Below are 22,277 nucleotides of genomic sequence, written 5' to 3'. Positions count from 1 at the left end.
GCTCCGGATGGCTCTGAGTCCCAAAGAGGCAGGCTGCCGTCCAGCAAAAATGTCTTTCTAGTTACAGAACTGGAAAAGAGCTTCAGCAGCCCCTTCCCCTCCCTCTCATGGCATGGCAGAGCCCAGCTCCACCAGCCAGAGGGCCCAGACAGGGTGTGGGATGCTGGCTGCTGGAGCGAGCATCGGGAGGGGAGTCAGGATGTCATGGATTCTGATCCCAGCCCTGCCACTGATGTGCTGTGTGCCCTTGGGCCAGTCACTTACAGTCTGCTCTGACACTTGGCTGGGAGCCTGCTGGTAGGGGTTGGGTCTCCGCCGCCAGCAAAGGTGGTCACCCCTTGCAGGGGCAGCCCTGCACCCCTCTGTTTGGTTTCCCAGCTCCAAGAGGGGCTTTGCTGCGCTGTGTGTGGTGATCGGAGTCATGGGATCAGATAGGCACCTCAGCGTCTAGCCCTTGTCATTGCAAAGAAAAGTGTGACCCAAGGGTAGCTAATGAGGCAATTGACATTTGCTTGAGTCTGCAGGTGCTTGAAACGCAAGCTCTGAGCCAGGGAGCTACCTGTTCATCATAACTCTGAAAGCTGCTGCTTTGGGCCTTTGTCATTAGTCTGGACAAGGTCCTGTAGGGGCGCCCCCATGCCCTCCTGCTCCACACTGAGCAGGGGCCACAGCTAGAGGAGGGGAGCAGCAATCCGGCTTCTTCTCTCGCTGGGAGTTGGGATGTACTCATGGCACATCTCCACTGCAGCGGGGAGGTGTGAGTCTCAGCACGGGGGTGCAGGCGGGATTGTACTTGGGTGGCCAGCGCTGCAGCAGCCATGCTGATCGTCCCAGGCACTAACTCCAGCAGGTGGGTCCACCTGTCCTGAGATTTCCCATGCCCCGCTGCTGTGCAGACCCCCTAAGCGTGACCTGGATTGGCTAACGTTGGTCTTGGTCACAAAGTTATCCTGCCTGTTTAATTCCTGGCCCCTCCATTCAGGATGTTGCCCCCCAGTCCCCAGCACTTTTGGGTGAAAGATCACAAGAGCACTCTGGGAAATGAGGAGCCAGAGCCCCTTTGCTGCTGCCCTTCAGGTCTGAGCTGCAGCAGCCCCTGCTACGCCAGGCTCACAGCTTGGCCAGACTGCTGGTGTAGTGACCACATGGGGCCTGGGCGAGGCCCTGCAACAGCTAGTGACTGAAGACTCGAGCTGGGGCCTGGCCAGATTTCCAGAGTTGGGTGGGGAAGGCCCAGGACCAGCAAGGTCCCCTAGAACCAGCTTTGCAGCCCGTTCCATCCTCCGACAGCTCCTTAGCCGAGTCCGTGCAGACAAGCCAGTGCTGGCTCCTTGGCCTCGCGTTGGAGTGAGCTCATTGGGCTGGCCTGCCCTGGGAGTACAGTGCCCCTGCCCATGTCAGTGCCTTGGAGAAGGGGATGGGCCTGCCCGCAGTCCCTGGTGGGGGAGGCGCGGTGTGTTGCAGGTGATGCTGGGAGGCCCATGCAAAAGCACGCCTTTCGGGAGGTGTGCCCTCTGGGGGTGTTCTCCCCTCTCTCAGACGGCGGGCTTCTCGGGTGTGGGGAACGGAGCAGGGCGCTCAAGGCTGCCATTCCAGGCTCTCTTCTCTCTGGGGTTTCCAGGGACTGCCACCTTAAATCAGACCATCGACATCTGCAAGCACTTCACCAACCTGTGTCTGAACGGGCGCTGCATCCCCACCCCCTCCAGCTACCGCTGCGAATGCAACATGGGATACAAGCAGGACGTGCGTGGCGAGTGCATTGGTGAGAGAATCCCCTGGGCCAGGCACCAGCTGCACCGCCGGCCCCACTCCTGCTCTGCCGCAGACAGCTGCTCCCCCTTGGCGCCCTGGCAGCCTCGGGGGTGCTTGCAGCTGCCTCCCACCCCCAGCCTGAGCTTCATGGAATAGTCCTGGGGTTGCCCCCAGCTAGTGGGATTAAGCAGCGCAGAGCAGCACTCTTGTGGCACTGCGGCGCGGGGCGGGGTGAGGCAGTGGCATGGGGGCTGTACCTGGCACCACGAGGGACACTGGGGGCAGCCACTCCCCCTCCTCTGTTGCAGTCTGATCATGGGTAGGCGGAAGAGTTGCCATCAATTTAGTTCCCTGTTGCTGAATATGGCAGGGCCCTAAAATACCTGTTCTCTGTTCACACACCACCCCCCCAACAAAGACAGCACCTGGGATGAGGGGCCCTGGGGTCTTCCGACTCTGGGCTGCAGCCCCGCAAAGTCCTCCTCATAGTGCCCAGCCACCCCTGTGCCCGGGGCACCGAGGCCTTTCTGACCCCCCAGGCTTCACTGGCTTCTGCAACGACAGGCCGGAGGTGGCTCCTCTACTCAGGTCTCCGTAGAGCAGTGCGTGTGACCTGCTGCACCTCACTGGCCCCTTCACGCTGGCCTGGCAGGGTGGTGCTGATCCTGAGGAAATGGTAGGGTCGGGCCCTTGCTGACCTAACAACATTCCTATTCCTGAGCTGGGGTTTAGCTAGGCGGCCCCATGGGACCCTGGTGAAGGGCTGCCAAGCAGCACCGGGCTCTGGCACTGCCTTCCCAGGGGTTGGGGGCTGCCAGCTTCATGCCCTTTTCCTTCCAGATGTGGACGAATGTTCCAGCAGCCCCTGCGTGCACGGCGACTGTGTGAACACACCTGGTTCCTACCACTGCAAGTGCCATGAGGGCTTCCAGAGCACCCCCACCAAGCAGGCCTGTGTCGGTACGTCCGTCTCAGGGCTAGCACAAGACGCCCCAGCGGGTCAGGAGGACGGGCTCAAAAACAGAGTGCAGAGTGGAGCCCCGAGCTCCCAGAAGCAGTGCCCTGCGGGCCGTAGAGTGAAGGGAGAGCTGCTGGCACCAGTGCCCTCTCAGCAATCAGCTGCTCACTGCAGGGCAGCAGATGCTTTTGCTGGTGTGCCCAGAGGTGCTGAGGGTGATGCGGGCCAAGCAAGATGCGAGCCATGGGCCAGTACCACGCACTTTGCTTTGACAAAGACGGGCTTTCACAGAGGGTCTGTTCCAGTTTAATTCCTTTAATTACGGAGGGAGATTTTTACCAAACTAGTTAAATCTGTACAACCCCAGTTGTGGGCACAGTTATATCAGTATGAAGGGGCCTTATGCCAGTTCAGCTTGTTCCCTTTCGTACACAGGAATAAGCTATGCCCGCGTGGCATTATATCCCCCGAAAAACTACCTGAGAAGACCGAGGCGGGGCCCAGTGGCAATCATGTCATGCAGGGTCATGCAATTAAAGACTGCACCGAAATGCACACACACAAGGGGCAAGGGCGAGTCTGGCAGTTCCTAACTTTTGAGTGCTGGATGGTGGAACTCTGGTAGTGTTTTGTGGGTAATTTCCTAGGCTTTTAAAAAGCAAAGTGAAACCCAGCAATTCCATCCTGCGGTATCAGACTGCCACCCAGGTGGGTCACTGGCAGGGTGGGGACTGTTCGAGCCACCTCACAGACCTCTGCCGCTTGAGCTAAGAGGACCCAGTAGCCAGGGGAGGTTGTCCTAGGCCAGCCCTGGGGGTGATGGGACACAGACTCTATCAGTGGATTTTACAGCTTCTTGCTGACAGCAGGGGAACATAGAGGACTCTTGGGTTCCAGTCCAAGTTCTGGGGGGAGGATACTGTAATTGACCCTTCTGTCCCTGTCCCCGCAGCCTCCCCTTGTCTCCTTCTGCTCCTATCCCCCCCGCTCAGCTCCTGCCCCATTCCCTGCCTGCTTCTATGTCCCCTGCTGCTCCTATCCTGACCCCCTCCCCAGCTTCTGCTCATATTTCTCCCATTGCTGCTTCTCTCCTCACCCGCTGTCCCCCGCTCTAGCTTCTCCCCTGGTTCCTATCCCCCCCTTACAGTGGGAAGGGCTGGTGACCAGCTGGCCGAGTGGGCAGCTCATGGCCTCAAGGTTCTGCTGGTCAAGTGGTCCCAGAGGGGGCCCCAGCTGCAACCTCAATCATCCCCTCATGCTCTGATTGCTGCCTCAGAGCTGATCACTGCAAAGGAGAGGGGGGCAAGGTGTGGGGACCGAGGCCCACCTTCTCCAGTGGGTCCCCACCCAGAGTCTCAGGCGTCTTGGAATGTCCAGCCCAGCTACTAAGCACTCGGTTACCCCATGGGTCACTTCCTGCCAGTTTGGGGCCTAGTCACAGGCTTAGCAGACTCTCCTCACTCAGTGTCATAGAATCATAGAACATCAGGGTTGGAAGGGACCCCAGGAGGTCATCTAGTCCAACCCCCTGCTCACAGCAGGACTGATCCCCAATTTTTGCCCCAGATCCCTAAACGGCCCCCTCAAGGATTGAACTCACAGCCCTGGGTTTAGCAGGCGAGCCCTGCCACAGCGAGTGCTGCTCACTGCGCGGAGGCTGAAGCCCTGGTCAGGCAGAGCAGAGTAACTGGGGAGGGAAGGAGGCCGAGGCTGGGGAAGGGGGTTCTCTGATGGGACGAAGGGCTGGATCCAAAGCCCGTCGCAGTCGGAAGAGAGGTGTCAGTGAGCTACAGATCAAGCCCATACGTGGGCTGTATCGAGCAGCTGAGGGCAGAGGGGCTGGCAGAGGCTTTTGCAGGGGGCCAGGAGCACAGAGCAAGTCTCCCCCAGGGAGATGCACCTTGCACAGGGAGGGAGTGTGGGCTGTCAGAGCCGGGACCTACTGCACGGATCTGAGAGCAGGATCCTGCCCTTCCTTGGGAATGGGTTCGCCTAGGAGCCAGCCATGGCTATGTGGCCTTGACTCCAGCTGGATGGAGAGGGAGTCATTGCTGGGGTTACGAGGCTCAAGCAGCTCATGTGTCTGCTGCTACCTGGCTGTGTTTGTTTCCCTGCCAGATATTGACGAGTGCATCATGAATGGCGTCATGTGCAGGAACGGCCGGTGTGTTAACACCGACGGCAGCTTCCAGTGCATCTGCAACGCAGGCTTCGAAATCACCCCCGATGGCAAGAACTGTGTCGGTGAGCAGCTTCCTTCAGCATGAGATCAGCTGCAGGCCTTGGATGGGGCCAGTTCCTGTTCTCACGCACACACCACGGACTCCAGCAGGGAGGGAAGGAGGGCAGAACTGGACCCATTAGCAGCAGTAATCCCGTGCACATATATAGCAGATTCATCCAGAAGAGCCAGACCCCAGGGGCTTTACAGAGTTCTGCTCTCACCCAGCCACCTCTGGGGTGAATGCAGTTTAGCAGCATCTCCCAACCATTGAAGGCGGGGGGAAGAGTCAGTGACCTGGTAGAAACTGCTCCCTGCATGTAAGTAGGGAGAGTGAGGGATCTTGCAAGGGCTCTTGTGAATCATGCCATGGGATCGTTAGTGGGAGATTTACATCACCTTTGCGAGCCTGCACTGGCAGCCGCACTGCGCCCCACGCAAGAGGAGAGAGCAGAAGTCAGCTCTGGCTCCACTGCCAGGGTGCCCAAGTGTCACCAGGGCTGATTCCTGCAGCAGCTGGACATTTTCTTAAGGATCTCAGTATCTGGGAAAGGCTTTGCAGGCCCATCCAGGACTAGCCAGCCCTGGCCTCCTTGCTGTGGGGCATGATTTGTACACAGCCCCATCATTAGCTCCTGCAGCTTGCCCTTGGTACCCGGCCTTTGGGTCCCACAGAGGAGGAATCCGCAAGAAATTTTAAACTTTCCTTAAAGAAATGGCTTCAACCCCTTCCGGTTGTGTATTAACCCTTAATACGTGAAGGGAATGAAAGCAGAGGCAGTGCTGTCGGCCTGAGGCAGCCTGCGGCGGTAGGTGGACATGAGGTGTGATAGCTGGATTTTCATCTCGGAGAGGTTAGCGCTGAAGCCCAACAAGGATCAGCTAAACATCAGCATTGCTAAAGATTTTGTTGTGGTAGAAATATCCAACTCACCTGTTTATCCTGCCTTCCCCAACTGCCCCCACCGCTCTAGGGGCCAAAAGGCTCATCTGCCTCCAGCCCCCCGGCAGCTAAACAAAGAGCAGAATAAACGCCATGCCTGGCAAGGGCTGGGGGGATGACTCTGTGGCTGAGGGAAGGGGGTGGGAACCTTCCTTTCCCAATTTCCTGCAGTCCTTGCTTTGCTGCCAGACTCAGGCCCCACTTGCCAAGGGGAGCCAGCGAAATCTTGCTTTTCCCACAGGGTTCCTCCAGAACAGGGAGGGTCACATTGTGCCTCAGAAAAATCCACCCTGTGCCTCCGAAGCTCCCATTCCCCTCCTTAAGAGGAAGGGCAGCCCAATGGGCAGGGCCCTGCCCTAGGATGCGGGAGTAATGGGTTCAAGTCACTCCTTGCCCACAGACCTGCTGTGTTGGGCCAGTTGCTCAGCTTCTGTGGGCCTCAGTGCCCCCCCACACACCCTGGGGAGAATAGCACTGCCCTGCTCCCCAGGCAGCTGGGAGGGCCAGTGCCTGGACCATTGTGATAGCCTACTATGGTGATGGGTGCTCAGAGGGTGTCCCAGCCCCGGGTTTCATTTAGTTGTTAGCAAAGAACCAAACCTTCCCATGGTTTGCGTACGAATAGTCCTTTGTGTAAGGTGCGGCTGGCTCAGTGGGTGGCCCCTCTCCCTTGGGTGCTGCTGGCTCAGCCAGTAGCCCCGTCCCTTGGGTGCTGCTGGCTCAGTGGGTGGACTCTCTCCCTTGGGTGCTGCTGGCTCAGCTGGTAGCCCTGTCCCTTGGGTGCTGCTGGCTCCGTGGGTGGCCCCTCTCCCTTCGGTGCTGTTGGCTCAGCCGGTAGCCCCGTCCCTTGGGTGCTGCTGGCTCAGTGGGTGGACTCTCTCCCTTGGGTGCTGCTGGCTCAGCTGGTAGCCCCGTCCCTTGGGTGCTGCTGGCTCCGTGGGTGGCCCCTCTCCCTTGGGTGCTGTTGGCTCAGCCGGTAGCCCCGTCCCTTGGGTGCTGCTGGCTCCGTGGGTGGCCCCTCTCCCTTGGGTGCTGTTGGCTCAGCCGGTAGCCCTGTCCCTTGGGTGCTGCTGGCTCCGTGGGTAGCCCCTCTCCCTTGGGTGCTGTTGGCTCAGTGGGTGGCCTCTCTCCCTTGGGTGCTGCTGGCTCAGCCGGTAGCCCCGTCCCTTGGGTGCTGCTGGCTCCGTGGGTGGCCCCTCTCCCTTGGGTGCTGTTGGCTCAGCCGGTAGCCCCATCCCTTGGGTGCTGCTGGCTCCGTGGGTGGCCCCTTTCCCTTGGGTGCTGTTGGCTCAGTGGGTGGCCTCTCTCCCTTGGGTGCTGCTGGCTCAGCCGGTAGCCCCGTCCCTTGGGTGCTGCTGGCTCCGTGGGTGGCCCCTCTCCCTTGGGTGCTGTTGGCTCAGCTGGTAGCCCCATCCCTTGGGTGCTGCTGGCTCCGTGGGTGGCCCCTTTCCCTTGGGTGCTGTTGGCTCAGTGGGTGGCCTCTCTCCCTTGGGTGCTGCTGGCTCAGCCGGTAGCCCCGTCCCTTGGGTGCTGCTGGCTCCGTGGGTGGCCCCTCTCCCTTGGGTGCTGTTGGCTCAGCATGCACTGCATTGTGCTGCCCCTCTTCTGTCACTGCACAAAGCCACCGGGGCTCTTGCTGCCCCTCCCCCAGTGGCAGCACAAATCCTCCCTCCAGCCCCACCCCTGCAGATGCGGGTCAGAGAGGCAGCACCTGGCTCTGCAGTGGGATTCGAAGGGGCTTTCTCTCGCTGTTGGCATGTGCGGAGCCCCGGCCCGGAGCGCTCTGCTTACGGAGGTCCCTGGGGGGGCCCAGCTCGGGGGCCAGGAGATGGCAGCACGCGTTGCGAAGTGATCGTGTGCCGGGGGACCGTGGCTCTGCCTGGCACTGCACTGGCAGACGTTCTCACTGTCCAGCCTGGGGGCCGCGCAGGCCCAGGGCTGCTCTGAACCCATCCGTAGTGCTGGGGCAAACCGCGATTGGCGCGTGCAGGGCCGGGCAGGGAACAGAAGGAGCCAAGCCCAGAAGCCCTGCTGCACCTTGCAGGCTCTGCTCATGCTTTTTGTCATCCCCCAGACCACGATGAATGCGCCACGACCAACATGTGCCTCAATGGGATGTGTATTAATGAAGACGGCAGCTTCAAATGCATCTGTAAACCCGGCTTTGTGCTGGCTCCCAATGGGCGCTACTGTGTTGGTGCGTAGACTGCAGGGGTCGGTCCCTCCCCCGGTCCTGGTGTGCGCCGGGTGTCTCTGGGTGTCTGTGCAGCGGGAGTGAAGGGAGGCAGCGGGGGGAGTGGAGGGCCAGGCATGTGGCTCCATATACCTGTGGTACTGGCTGAATTTTCTGCTCTCCCACCAGGCTAAGCAGCAGAGCCAGGAGTGCCAGTCTGCTTGGGGGGGAGGGAGTGGGCCTGCTCTCAGAGGGCTGGAGGGTGCCATGGTCGGGGAGCAAGCCTGCTCTCAGAGGACTGGAGGGTGCCATGGGATGGGGGAGGCTGCTCTCAGAGGGCTGGAGGGTGCCGTGGGATGGGGGAGGCTGCTCTCAGAGGGCTGGAGGGTGCCATGGTTGGGGAGCAAGCCTGCTCTCAGAGGGCTGGAGGGTGCATGGGGTGGAGGGGGCTGCTCTCAGAGGGCTGGAGGGTGCCCTGGGGATGGGGGAGGCTGCTCTCAGAGGGCTGGAGGATGCAGGGGGAGAAGGCAACACTCCGGTTTCACCCAGTAATTGGTTGAAGTGAAGGAGCCTCATGCTGAGCAGTTGGAGGGAGCTAGAGAACTGGGCACCCTGCTAGCCCCAGCCAGCCAGGGCGAGCCAAGGGCAAACTACATTGAGTGCTGCAGCCATGCGTGCTGGGGGCCCTTCCCTAAGCTACGGAGCCCCTGAGAGTCTCCCTGTTGGAGACTGAACCCCTTCCCTGCCTGTCCTGCCGCCAGTCAGTAGGTAACAGCCACTGTGTGCTTCCTTCTTAGACATTGACGAGTGCGAGACTCCTGGCATCTGCATGAACGGCTGGTGCATTAACACGGAGGGCTCCTTTCGCTGTGAGTGCCTGGGCGGCCTGGCTATCGGCGTGGACGGGCGGGTGTGCGTGGACACCCACATGCGCAGCACCTGCTATGGAGGCATTAAGAAGGGCACCTGTGCTCGCCCCTTCCCAGGAGCAGTCACCAAGTCCGAATGCTGCTGTGCTAACCCTGACCATGGCTTTGGAGAGCCCTGCCAGCCCTGCCCGGCCAAAAACTCGGGTGAGCGCCACGGCTGTGTGTTTGTGGAAATCCAAGGGGAACGTGCTCAGAGCTGCAGGATCCCTCTGGGGTGGACCAGCCCATCCAGCACAAGCATCACAAGTGTCCTGGAATGGCCACGGATGCTCTGCATCATGGGCTAGCTACACAGTGCTTCCCAAACGGGGCTCTCTAGAGCCCACGCTGCTCGTACAGGTGCTGAGTTTAACCTTTCCTCCAGGGCGCTCTGCCCTGAAGCCCTGCTCCCACACCACTTCCTCCCCCAAGGCCCCACCTGTGCCCTGCCTCTTCCCACCCCTGCTCCATCCCCTCCCCAAAGCTCCTTCTCCTCCCCCAGCCCCTCCCCGAGCTGTGGCTAGGCGTTCTGCGGGGGGGCTGCTGCACCCCTGGCTTGAAGCGGTTCCATCACATACAGGGTTTAGAGTTTGGATCAAAAGCTCTCAGCCCCCGACTGTACAAACTGTTCCAGCCCCCATGCTGAGCACCCACTATTTTTTGCTGTGGGTGCTCCAGCCCCAGAGCACGCACGGAGTTGGCGCCTGTGGCTGCTGATCCATGGCTGGCCAGCTGCCCATACGGTGCTGGTTCCTCTGCTTCCAGCTGCCAAATCCTATAGGAAAAAGCTAAAACGCCTGTGACTCCCCAGTGTCCCTTGCGTGGAGGCGGTTGCTGCACTTGCCACAGGACTGTTATCAGAGAATCCGAGAATCTCAGGGTTAGAAGGGACCTCAGGAGGTATCTAGTCCCACCCCCTGCTCAAAGCGGGACCAATCCCCAACTAAATCATCCCAGCCAGGGCTTTCTCAAACTGGGCCGTAAAAACCTCCAAGGATGGAGATTCCACCACCTCCCTAGGTAACCCATTCCAGTGTTTCACCACCCTCCTAGTGAGAAAGTTTTTCCTAATATCCAACCTAAACCTCCCCCACTGCAACTTGAAACCATTACTCCTCGTTCTGTCATCTGCAACCACTGAGAACAGTCTAGATCCACCCTCTTTGGAACCCCCTTTCAGGTAGTTGAAAGCAGCTATCAAATCCCCCCTCATTCTTCTCTTCCACTAAACAATCCCAGTTCCCTCAGCCTCTCCTCATGAGTCATGTGTTCCAGTCCCCTAATCATTTTTGTTGCCCTCTGCTGGACTCTTTCCAATTTTTCGATATACTTCTTGTAGTGTGGGGCCCAAAACTGGACACAGTACTCCAGATGAGGCCTCACCAATGTCGAATAAAGGGGAACGATCACGTCCCTTGATCTGCTGGCAATGCCCCTACTTATACAGCCCAAAATGCCATTGGCCTTCTTGGCAACAAGGGCACACTGTTGACTCATATCCAGCTTCTCGTCCACTGTAACTCCTCGGTCCTTTTCTGCAGAACTGCTGCCGAGCCATTCAGTCCCTAGTCTGTAGCGGTGCATGGGATTCTTCCGTCCTCAGGACTCTGCACTTGTCCTTCTTGAACCTCATCAGATTTCTTTTGGCCCAATCCTCTCATTTTTCTAGGTCCCTCTGTATCCTATCCCTACCCTCCAGCGTATCTACCTCTCCTCTCAATTTAGTGTCATCTGCAAACTTGCTGAGGGGGCAATCCATGCCATCCTCCAGATCATTAATGATGATATTGAACAAAACCGGCCCCAGGACCGACCCATGGGGCACTCCACTTGATACCGGCTGCCAACTAGACATGGAGCCATTGATCACTACCCGCTGAGCCCGACAATCTAGCCAGCTTTCTATCCACCTTATAGTCCATTCATCCAGCCCATACTTCTTTAACTTGTTGGCAAGAATGCTGTGGGAGACTGTGTCAAAAGCTTTGCTAAAGTCAAGGAATAATATGTCCATCGCTTTCCCCTCATCCACAGAGCCAGTTATCTTGTCATAGAAGGCAATTAGATTAGTCAGTCATGACTTGCCCTTGGTGAATCCATGCTGACTGTTCCTGATCACTTTCCTCTCCTCTAAGTGCTTCAGAATTGATTCCTTGAGGACATGCTCCATGATTTTTCCAGGGACTGAGGTGAGGCTGACTGGCCTGTAGTTCCCCGGATCCTCCTTCTTCCCTTTTTTAAAGATGGTCACTACATTAGCCTTTTTCCAGTCGTCCGGGACTTCCCCCGATCGCCAGAAGTTTTCAAATGGCCAGTGGCTCTGCAATCGCATCCGCCAACTCCTTTAGCACTCTCAGATGCAGCGCATCCGGCCCCATGGACTTGTGCTCGTCCAGCTTTTCTAAATAGTCCCGAACCACTTCTTTCTCCACAGAGGGCTGGTCACCTCCTCACCATGCTGTGCTGCCCAGTGCAGTAGTCTGGGAGCTGACCTTGTTCTTGAAGGCAGAGGCAAAAAAAGCATTGAGTACATTCGCTTTTTCCACATCCTCTGTCACTAGGCTACCTCCCTCATTCAACACTTTCCTTGACTTTCTTCTTGTTGATAACATACCTGAAGAAACCCTTCTTGTTACTCTTAACATCTCTTGCTAGCTGCAACTCCAAGTGTGAAGTGGCCTTCCTGATTTCACTCCTGCATGCGTGAGCTATATTTTTATACTCTTCCCTGGTCATTTGTCCAGTCTTCCACTTCTTGTAAGCTTCTTTTTTGTGTTTAAGATCAGCAAGGATTTCACTGTGAAGCCAAGCTGGTCGCCTGCCATATTTTCTATTCTTTCTACACATCGGGATGGTTTGTTCCTGTAACCTCAATAAGGATTCTTTAAAATACAGCCCGCTCTCCTGGACTCCTTTCCCCCTCATGTTATTCTCCCAGGGGATCCTGCCCATCAGTTCCCGGAGGGAGTCAAAGTCTGCTTTTCTGAAGTCCAGGTTCCGTATTCTGCTGCTCTCCTTTCTTCCTTAGCCTCACCGGTGCTACGTGAGGTGCTTAGGGGCCGTCTCACCATTGAGATGTGCAATGCTCTCGGAAGCGGTGGGGGGAGCACTGTGCTAGGCCATTTTTACATCTAATTCTAGTCGTTGCTGCTAACAGCTGCTGACATAAAAGTTGCAAAAGTGCTGCACAGGCTCATAAGTTACGGGCTCCTTTTGGCGGGACGTTTCCCATGCTGGCTCTCTGCCCAAAGGTGAGGGGTTTTGTGTGTCTGGAAAAGTTTGACCCAATTGCGCTCAGCCATTTTTGAGTTATTCAGAGTGAAATGACTAATACGTGCACTGGTGTGTTTTGTTCATGCAGATATCTGGAAATGGCTGGAACGCTCAGGTTCATGCCTGGGGGGGGGGTGTATTATTCCTCCCTGGGCTTCATTAGGCTTGAAAACCTGGGTTTGTGCTAACAAAGTGATGAGCACATGAAAGTACTGTGTGAAGCCTGCACAGTAAACAACAGCTCTTAAGCCTTCAGGGGCCCAATCCTGCAAGCAGTCAGCACATGGGGAACTTTTCTCACATAAGCAAAGATGTGCATGTGCATAAGGGACTGCAGGAGCAGGTCCAAGCATTCATGCAAGTCACTGGGGCTGCCTGTGCTGTCAGCAGGGACTGCGTGTACAGGTGCTTGCAGGCTAGAGTCCCACATAACCGTGGGCCTGGGTACTAGAAGTGATTCCTCCTGACTGCCAAGAGGCCCGTCGGTGCTGGTTAGGCAGCATGCTGGGGACTCTGGGTTGCTTTTACCTCATTTCTTCATCTTTTCTTTCTTTAAAGGGCCAGGGAAATGAAATGCCCAAATTCTCCCGAGTGTGATGTCACAGCTGGCCAGTCACACTCCCAGGGCAGGCAACTCCAAACAGCATTTGGCCACATTTGGATCTCAGAAGCTCCAGTGTTTCCTCAGCCATGTTGCACGTACGAAATAGTCTCGACTCTGTTTCCTTTGATAACACTGAACTTTCCTGGGTGACTGTTTGTTGTTTAAAGAGAGCAGACGTGCAGTGTAGGTATGTGAATACCCAAGAAACCCTCCCTTTGTCATTTCCTGGCTTGACGGTGCAGCCTTACTACCACTCTGAGGTCTCACAGTTCCATAGGTTCATAGAGTTGAAGGCCAGAAGGGACCATTAGATCATCTAGGCTGCCCTCCTACATAGCACAGGCCATTTCACCCAGTTACTCCAGTAGTGAGCCCAATAACTTGGGTTTGGCTAAGCAGACCTTCCAGAAAGGCCCCCAGCTTTGATCTGAAGACATCAAGAGATGGAGAATCCACCACTTCCCTTGGTTAATCACCCTCACTGTTAAAATGGGCCCAATTTCTATTCTGAATTTGTCTGGCTTCAGTTTCCAGGCATTGGTTCTTGTTCTGCCTTTCGCAGCTAGACTAAGCAGCTCTTTAGAACCGAGCATTTCTCCCTGGGATGGTGTTTAGGCACCGTAATTGAGTGACCTCTCAATCTTCTTTCTGATCAGCTAAACAGATCAAGTTCTTTAAATCTCCCACGGTCAGGCATTCTCTCCAGCCCTCAAATCATTTTGTGGCGCTTTTCTGAACCTTCTGCAATTTTGCAACATCCTTGTAGAAATGTGGATTCCAGAACTGGACGCAGTGTCCAGTATTGTCTCACCAATGCCATATACTGAGGTAAAATCACCTCCTTGCTCCTACTCACCACTCCCTTCTTTATACATCCAGGGATCACATCAGCCATTTTTGCCACAGCATCACACTGGGAGCTCGTGTCGAGCTGCTTGTCCACTCTAGTCCCTAATGCCTGTTCAGAGTCCCTGCTAAGCAGGACAAAGTCTCTCATTCTGTGGGTGTGACCTGCATTCCTTGTTCCTAGATGTCTGACCTTGCACTTGGTTGTGTTCAACTATATTTCATTTCAATGGGCCCAGCTTACCGCGTGATCCAGATAGCTCAGTAGGACAGCCATGTTTTCATCGTTATTTACCATCCGCACTATTGTGGCATCTGCAAATGTTATCAGCAGGGAGTTTACATTTACTTCCAGATAGTTGACGAAAATGTTGAAAAGCATCGGGCCTAGCATCAATCCCTGTAGAGCCCCACTGGAAACAGCCCCATTCCACGATGAGTCACCACTGACAACTACTTTTGGAGATCTGTCAGTCAGCTAGTTCTTAATCCATTGAACACGTGCTCAGCTGATATTGTGTAGTGCACTAGGTTAGATTCTTGTATGGAATGCATTTCGGCAGGTGATCCTGCAATGCTGAACTGGTGATGGGGACCCTTCCCCTGTTGCACTCAAAAGTAATTGCAATATTAAAGAGTTGTATTTTAAAAATGTATAATCCATTATTACAGACAGCCAGCGTTCTGCAGGCTCATGATGTGATACTACAGCAAATAATAATCATCATCATCATTGAAACGGTTCTGTTCGGTTTTGAAATGATCTCGTTTTGTTAATACTGTACAGACGAGCAAATGAATCTAACTGTCAAACTTCTCTCCACAGCCGAATTCCAGGCACTCTGCAGCAGCGGCATAGGAATAACAGCTGATGGCAGAGGTAAGGGCTTCCCCAAGCACCATATTATAGGGAAAGGAGGACTTGGGGCACCGTAGAGACTAACAAATTGTTTACTCTCTAAGGTGCCACAGTTCTCCTTTTCTTTTTGCAGATACAGACTAACACAGCTGCTATTCTGAAACCTGTCATATTATAAGGAGTTGCCCATAATTAAGGTTGCCTAACACTTCCCATTGAAGCCCCTGCTTTCAGTTGCTTATAACGAAGTGTGTGTGCATTTACATGAGTGTGTGGCCATGCGTGTGGGTTGGGTAACTATGTATATGTGCACAGTGACCCGGCTAAGCTAAGCTAGCTGTGAGGAGAGGCAGGGGCAAAAGGATCATTTAAATGTTTAGAACTTTATAAGGGAAAACCCAAAGATTGTATCAAGAGCATAAATAACATAGAACATTACCAAGTACTTACTACGTATAGGTTTCAGAGTAACAGCCGTGTTAGTCTGTATTTGCAAAAAGAAAAGGAGGACTTGTGGCACCTTAGAGACTAACCAATTTATTTGAGCATGAGCTTTCGTGAGCTACAGCTGTATAAATAAATTGGTTGGTCTCTAAGGTGCCACAAGTCCTCCTTTTCTTTTTACTACGTATACTAATTACTTGTAGGTTATCAACACATGACCATTGGTTACTCTTCCTGACTCTGTGCAGTGTGCATTGTGGTTAACGTGAACATAAGAGATGAGTAAACAATCTACTGTGTCACTTCGGAGAAGACCCGACTTTTCCTCTCCTTGGCTCTAAGTCCAGTGCTGCTCTCACTGGCCTGTTCTTTGCTTCCCTTTGGCCGGAAGTGCTCCTTTGATTCGCTTTTCCTGCAGCTGTACCTCTTTTCACTGAGTTTATCCACAGGCGGGTTTCTTCACCAACTGGGCCCTCCCTTCTCCATTGGGCACCTTTGAACTGTATTCCTTCACTAGCTGTTAAATCAGCTGATCATGTACTGTAGGTCCTTTGTGGGTGGGCTTCTCATTTACTGTTTCCAGGATCTGTTTTCCTGTAAAACTGCTTTTTGATCAATTCCCTTTTTCACCAATCAGATTTCCTTTCAGTTGTTTCCCTTGAGACTCTCTCTGTGGATTTGATTTCCCTCTACTTCCCTTCTCTAGCAGTGTCTGCTCACATACCCCCAGCTATTTGTTTCTGCTTCTCCTGACTTGAAACCCGTCCTCTTTTCCTTCTTTCCTCCCTCTCACTTTCCAGTCCCCTGTTGTTATTCTCCTGTTCTTCTATTTTATCCCCTCCCCTCTGATCCCAGCTCCAGTTCTCCAGTGGCTCAGCATCTAGATTCTTCTGCTTCCCCCCTTCTTCTCTAGCAGCTTCTTCCAACTTCCCCCTTCAGGCAGATCCTGAGCTGCCTCCCAGTTCGAGCGTCCCTCTCACTGGCTGTCTCTCGCTCCAGGACAGCTCCAGCAGGTGCTAATGCCAGGGTCAGGGTTACTACATGTATGCGCATGAGCCTGTGTGGGAGGAGGCGTGTCCTCACGCACATGTGTGTATGAGTGAGCATGGGTTTGGTTTTCATGTGGGAGTGTGGATGTGAGAGTGAGCATTTGTGTGTGCATGCGTGTGAGTGTGTCTGTACCTAGTGAGAGTGGATACGTCTCTGCATGCCTCTGATTCTGCCTTAAAAGCCAGCAACTTAATGTTAGACAAACTTCTCCAGGTCAGCTCCAGACCCTGTGCTGTGTACTGAACTACCCGGCTGGTTCTTGGCACCCTGGTGCAGGCTGCGTGTCTGGGGCTGCAGAGTGTTGCTTTGTGCCCTGCTTCGACACGAATTCAGAGTGTGTCCGAGCGCATCCTCTCCCCTGTCCCTGCCATGCTCTGGCCAGTTCCCGGCTCATGGACGTGCAGTGTTTGCAGCCTCCCGGAGAGAACAGAGCCGATGGGAGCATGCTGGGGCATTTGGGGCATGATGCCAAGGGGCGGCTTTGGAGTAGACAGCTGGCAGGTCAGGCGGCAGGCAGCATGCTGCCAGCACTCAGCAGTGTTCAGATCCGCAGGAAGAGAGCAACACAGCCAGACAGCTCTGGCCTTTCCAAGTCTGCTGAATGGGAAGGAGCCAGAGGCAAACCCTGGAGGCCTCTGCTTCTTTAAGGGCACTGTGTCTTGGTGCAGCACTGCCCAGGCTGCAGGTCAGGTGCCCGTTAGCCAGGAGCTAGGATCTGATATGCCCCTGAGCACAGAGTCACTGCCAATGTGGGCCAAGAACTCTGCCACACTGCAGTAGGGGAGTCAATTTCAGGGCGGGAGTTCGCCCAGCCGTACAGAGACACAGAGACTAGCAGGGCTGGCATGGCTATGGGGCTGCACCGCCTTGCACCTGCCCAGTACGGCAAGGCTGGAGTCACTGCTGCCTGGCCCTCGGTCCGCCGGAGCCTGCATTGGGCCCCCAAGGCAGGGGATTCTCTTCGCAGTGGAAGAGTTGCCTTGGCTGAGTGCTGAAGCTTTGCTCCTAATGTGTGGAGGGGTGCACTTTAGAGCCGCAGCAGGAGCTGCTGTCTGCCAGGCTGAGGAGGTGTCTGCTCCTGGGCGTTGCCTAGCCCAGGGCACTTCTTTGGTCAGACACATGCTCCCAGGTGGGCATGCTGAAAAACCTTCCCCAGGATGGCAAGCAGCCAGCTCTGCAGCTGATTAACAGGCCATGTGGGCACTGATTGCAGCTATGGGCCACGCTCCTGCATGGCAGGCTTGGTGCAGGCTTTACACACTCCAGAAAGTTCCTGGAACTCAAGCCTAGGATGCTGTGCCCCAGCTGCCAGCCTCCTGGGCGTGACCATGGGTCAAAGACCAACCCACTTTGCCATGCAGCCAGCCCAGGGCTCTGACCCTAGCCTGCTGCTCAGTCTGGCCTGGCACTGGGCCCTGAGCCCTGCCCATTGCTCCATGTAGCTGGCCTGGGGCTCTAAACCCAGCCCGCTGCACCTTGCAGACAGTCCAAGCCCCTGAGCTCAGCCCACTGCACCGTTCGGCCTGGCACTGAGCCTTGAGTCCAGCCCACTGTGCCATGCGGCCTAGCACTGAGCCCTAAGCCCAGCCCGCTGCACTGTGTAGCCTGGCACTGAGCCCTGAGCCCAGTCCACTGCACTGTGTGGCCTGGCACTGAGCCTTGAGTCCAACCCGCTGCACCGTCCAGCCAGTACAGAGCCCTGAATCCACCTCACAGTCCTGTGGAACAGAGCCATCCATTTGGGGCAGGTTTGTTCCAGGCACTGGAAGTTCCCAGGGGTTTTTAGGCTGCGACTTGTCCCACCCTGCTAGCCAGCCCCCTCCAGCTCTTCGCCCTCTGCCAGACATGCACAGCCCTCCTGCACACCACTGCCAGGACTACGGGGCCCCCCCACACCTGCCAGGGCACATGGGCTGCAGCTCAGACAGCTCTTGATGGCAACAATAGGAAAAAGAAATTGACTTTGGCCTGTCCCCTTCCTGTGAGCTCAGTGCGTGGCCAGCCGGGTGGGCGAGTTCAGTTCAGCAGGGAGAGTGCAGTGGGCATGCGGGTGCTACCTGGGGGCCATTCCTTGCCCCTGCTTCTAGCCCAGCTGCCCTGAGACTGCTCTCCACGACACCTGGGTGGCACCCTGCCAACCCAGTGGCTTCTCCTACCTCCTTGCCAGCCCCCGGCCCCAGCAGGCAGTGCTGCCTTGGGTGTAGTGGAGGGCATGTGCAGATTCCCTGCGGTGGCTCCTGCCCTCAGCATGCTGGCACGGCGCCCGGCTCACACCTCCTTCGGTGTTCCTGGGCGGGGGGATGTGTAGACTGCCAATGGCAGGCGGGGATGGCTGGCGCTCAGCTGGACCTGCTGTCAGGCTGCACTGGCTCTGTGCACCGGGCTGAGTCTCCCACCTCCTAAGGCAGCTCCCTGGTCTCATGCCCAGCACTGCCCCCTGTGAATCACACGCCTGCTGCCTGCCTGGGCTTGGCACGCCACATGGTCGGTGGGAGAGACCCCAGGCCAGTGGAAGGGTGTTTCCTTCCCCCCGCTCTGGGGTGCTGCAGGGCATCGATGCCAGAGTCTTCTGAGAATCCAACTTTTAATCAAAGGAGCAAACGGCTCCTCGGATGGGGGCTGTTATTCCCCTTGCAATAGCTCTGCTCCCGCACTGACGGGGCAGCGGACGGACATGGACAGAGGTCACACTGACTCAGTGCACGGCTCGGGGCGTTCTCGTGGGCGCTCCCCAGGCAGGAGGAACTGCACTCCGCCCATAGGGCTAGGGGGCTTTGTGGCCCCCATTAGCCCTGTGCCCCCAGTGTGTGCTCTGCACCAGACTCACTCCCATGGAGGTAGCTGCATTTCCGTGCCACGGGGAAGGTTTCTGCCGGCCAGGAATCACACTGCTGAGTGCTGGGTAGAAGCCCTTGCCCTCTGAACCCTGGAGACTCCTCTAGGGGCAGGGCTGGGGGGCAGAGCCATGCTGCACTCCCAGCACTGGCCATGCACTCTGCTGGGTGGGGGGAGGCGAGGGAGTGTCAGCAGAGGGGTAGTTAGGAGGGGCCTGCGGGCAGCAGCGGGTGCAGCGTTGGAGGCTGGGGAACATTCGGGAGTCAGCCGCTGTTCCTGCTCCATCGTTCTGTGTGGCTCCTTCCCCTGCACAGATATCAATGAGTGCGCCCTCAACCCGGACATCTGCCCCAACGGCATGTGTGAGAACCTGCGCGGGAGTTACCGCTGCATCTGCAACCTGGGCTACGAGTCAGATCCCACGGGCAAGAACTGCGTGGGTGAGTTCCGGCCGGGCAGCGGGCAGTGTGGGCAGCCTCTGGCTGGAGGCCCAGGCTGTGCTCAGAGCATGGCAGGTGGCTGGCTGGGGGCAGCTATGCAGGCCAGTCGTAGGCCAGAACTGACAGGCCAGGAGGCTGGGCACTTGGCGGCCGGGTTCTGCACTGAGCCCGGGCAGTGGGGCGGAGGGTTATGGCAGGAGCTGAAGCCCCAGAATGCAGAGTTCTCTGCTGGGGATGGTCCCCTGGCACTGGGTATAGCCCGCATGAACGCAGCTGCAGAGCAGTATTTTTGCCAGTTAATACAGTCCCCAAATGCTTGGTGCCCTAGTGCCCTATCAAGGTAGGGGTGTAAAGCATTGAACTGTGGTGGGCACCGGAGGGGGAGCCCAGGCAAGCCAGGGCCTGGGGACAGTGACTGCAAAGGAAACAGAGCTCCAGCCAGCCACACTCAGCCCTGCGGTAAGTCCCTTGGCCGAGGGGAGAAATCGCCGACTGCTGCCCTGCAGCTCTGCCCCATCCTGCTGCAAGGCCTCCCACTCTGTCTCTCAGGGAAGCAAACGGGGCAGCTTTCCCCATCCCCTTTCAGGCGGCGCCTGTAAGCTTATGCAGGAGCCCCTCGGGCTGGGCGGGCGGACCCCTGGGAGCTCTTTCCAGCCCTTGCTGCTGGGGAGACCTGGGCGTTGTCACACACTAGCCTTGCCTGTCTCTGCCCACAGATGTTGACGAGTGCGCCGTCAATCGTTTGCTCTGTGACAACGGTCTGTGCCGCAACACGCCTGGCAGCTACACGTGCACCTGCCCCAAGGGCTTTGTCTTCAGGACGGAGACAGACACCTGTGAAGGTAACGTCTCCTCGGGCCCCACTGGCTGAGCCGGAGCACTGCTACCTTTGCTCCCAGGAGAAGCAGGAACAGCCCCATGTCAAAGCTGCAACCTGCTCCCATTCCAAGCCCTGCTTTACATACCGGGCCTCAGCACAAACCTGATTTTCTGTTGAAGTTCAGTGAAGTTTCTTGCAAGCTGCAGTAGCAGCTCTGCCGGAACGAAGCCGGCTGGAGGGCCGGATGCTGTGGCAGGTGGATGGCTGTGGACCCGTTCTCATCCCTGGCATTGTTCTGTGTGGCTTTGCGCTGGCCAGGAGCCATGTGAGCAGCACAGACTGAGCCGTCACTCCGGAGTGAATCCCTCTGCTGGCATGCTGCCCATGCTCCTGGCTGGGCTGGGTCTCACTGAAGCTCCTCACAGTTCTCCCTGGGCCTGACTAACTGCAATAACTTTGTCTTCCACCAGTTTCACCCCCTCACTGCTCACCCCCTTCCCAGATCGTCACTAAACATCCTAACAACACAGGGCCTAGCACAAAGCCTTGGAGTCCTCACTAGCTAATGGGATAGTTATTGCCCCTCTGTGTCCTGCTCTTCCCCCATGTCCCTCTCACCAGGGCTGCTTAGCTCCTCCGGCAGCCTTGCAGGGCTTTTTTGGCCTTTAGACAATCCAATGACTGCTGCAGCTCTCCTGTCTCCACTGCCCTGCCAGGGGTCACGGGTGGGTTAGGGGAGCACCAGTCCCTTGTTACCTGCGGCTCCAGCTCCAGGACTGGGTCTGAGCCGAGGGGCTCACCGCAGGGTTACAGCTCATCCCACTGGAGAGGCAGGGCTGGCCGTCCAGGCTGCAGCTGCTCCAGACTCCCCAGGCTGGGGCTGCTCCGAGCCCTGGGAGCACTGGGTCTCAGGTTCTGGGAATGCTGTTCTGGTAACAGTCATTCTCCTGTCTCAGATATCAACGAGTGCACCTCCACCCCCTGTGTGAACGGGGTCTGCAGGAACAACGCCGGCTCCTTTGCGTGCGAGTGCTCCCCGGGCAGCAAACTGGACCCCAGCGGCACCATCTGTGTGGGTAAGGGGCTCCTGTCAGAGCCAGGGACGGGGAGGCTTAGTGTCCATCTGCACCAGAGCCGGGCATGGGAAAAAATCTCAGCCCCTCCCCTCAACAGGCACGACTGGCCTGTCATTGTCACACCAGCTTTGCAGATTTGCCAGGAGCTGTGTCTTTTCTGCGCAGCCGGTAAGGCCCAAAAGCATCCCAGGAGCCAGCACTGTCCCAGCCACTGCCCTGGTGTAGAAAAGCCCTCAAGGAGCTGCAGCAGGCGTTAGCTGGTGTGAGGTTCCCAGTGGTAGGGTCCCAGAGCCACCCGCTCCGTGGGCAGAGAGGAGCTGGTCCTGGCAGGCTGTCGCTCACATGCAGGTGTAACTACGGCCCTTCGTCTGAGTCGGTCATGTTGCTAAATTAGCGTCCATGCTCGTTTGGACATGAGCTTTGTTTACATGGCTCTGCACCAAACTCTTCGGGTTGCCCTGCACTCCTCCCTCAGGCAAAGCTGCCACTGTCCAGCCTGCGAACAGCATGCAAGGCTGGCTCCTGTGTCTGCGGGCAGGAGAGGGACAGGAAGGGGAAAGGTGGCAGCCCAGCACAGTAGCCCGTCGGCATTGCCAGCAATTAGCATGCAGCGGTGACAGAGAGAGCCCCGCACAAGAGGACAAAGCCCCGCTGCTCCAGTCCCCCTGGGCCCTGCCGCCGTGCACGCGTGAGATAGCAGGCTGGAGGACAGCGCTCACTACTTGGGTTCCAAGCCCAGCCCTCTTTCCCAGCAGGGAACCTGTCTTCCAGATCCTTTCCACTGCAGTCTCCAGCTGTGAGCACTGGGCTCCAGCCAGCCCGCAGGCTCACGGCAGGGGAACAGCTCTTCACTCGCTGTGTTTGCCTCCACAGACAGCATGAAGGGCACGTGCTGGCTGAACATCCAGGATGGGCGCTGTGAGGTGAACATTAACGGGGCCACGCTGAAGTCGGAGTGCTGTGCCACGCTGGGAGCAGCATGGGGCAGCCCCTGCGAACGTTGTGAGATCGGTAAGGCTGGCTCCGGGGGGCGGGCTCCTCCCCCGCAAGGACAGACCCTTCCTTTGATGAT

The 22,277-nt window shown here is 56.9% G+C and overlaps 1 protein-coding gene across 7 annotated transcripts in view; it reads left to right on the top strand.

Moving 5' to 3' along the window:
* The window catches only part of FBN3 (fibrillin 3), a 312,181-nt gene that overhangs the window by 201,665 nt on the left and 88,239 nt on the right, over nucleotides 1-22,277 (top strand). For all 7 annotated transcript variants that reach the window (XM_073323920.2, XM_073323921.2, XM_073323919.2 and 4 more), the window contains 10 exons: nucleotides 1,622-1,765; nucleotides 2,596-2,715; nucleotides 4,832-4,957; nucleotides 7,952-8,074; nucleotides 8,848-9,123; nucleotides 14,508-14,561; nucleotides 19,184-19,309; nucleotides 20,026-20,151; nucleotides 21,086-21,205; nucleotides 22,079-22,216. In XM_073323920.2, the coding sequence (XP_073180021.2) occupies nucleotides 1,622-1,765; nucleotides 2,596-2,715; nucleotides 4,832-4,957; nucleotides 7,952-8,074; nucleotides 8,848-9,123; nucleotides 14,508-14,561; nucleotides 19,184-19,309; nucleotides 20,026-20,151; nucleotides 21,086-21,205; nucleotides 22,079-22,216 (1,353 nt within the window). The remainder of the gene's footprint in view (nucleotides 1-1,621; nucleotides 1,766-2,595; nucleotides 2,716-4,831; nucleotides 4,958-7,951; nucleotides 8,075-8,847; nucleotides 9,124-14,507; nucleotides 14,562-19,183; nucleotides 19,310-20,025; nucleotides 20,152-21,085; nucleotides 21,206-22,078; nucleotides 22,217-22,277) is intronic.

This window comes from Lepidochelys kempii, chromosome 25, assembly GCF_965140285.1.
Source record: "Lepidochelys kempii isolate rLepKem1 chromosome 25, rLepKem1.hap1, whole genome shotgun sequence".
NCBI lineage: Eukaryota > Metazoa > Chordata > Testudines > Cheloniidae > Lepidochelys > Lepidochelys kempii.
The sequence above is the reverse complement of the archived record's forward strand: the minus strand, read 5'-3'. Positions and strand labels throughout refer to the sequence as shown.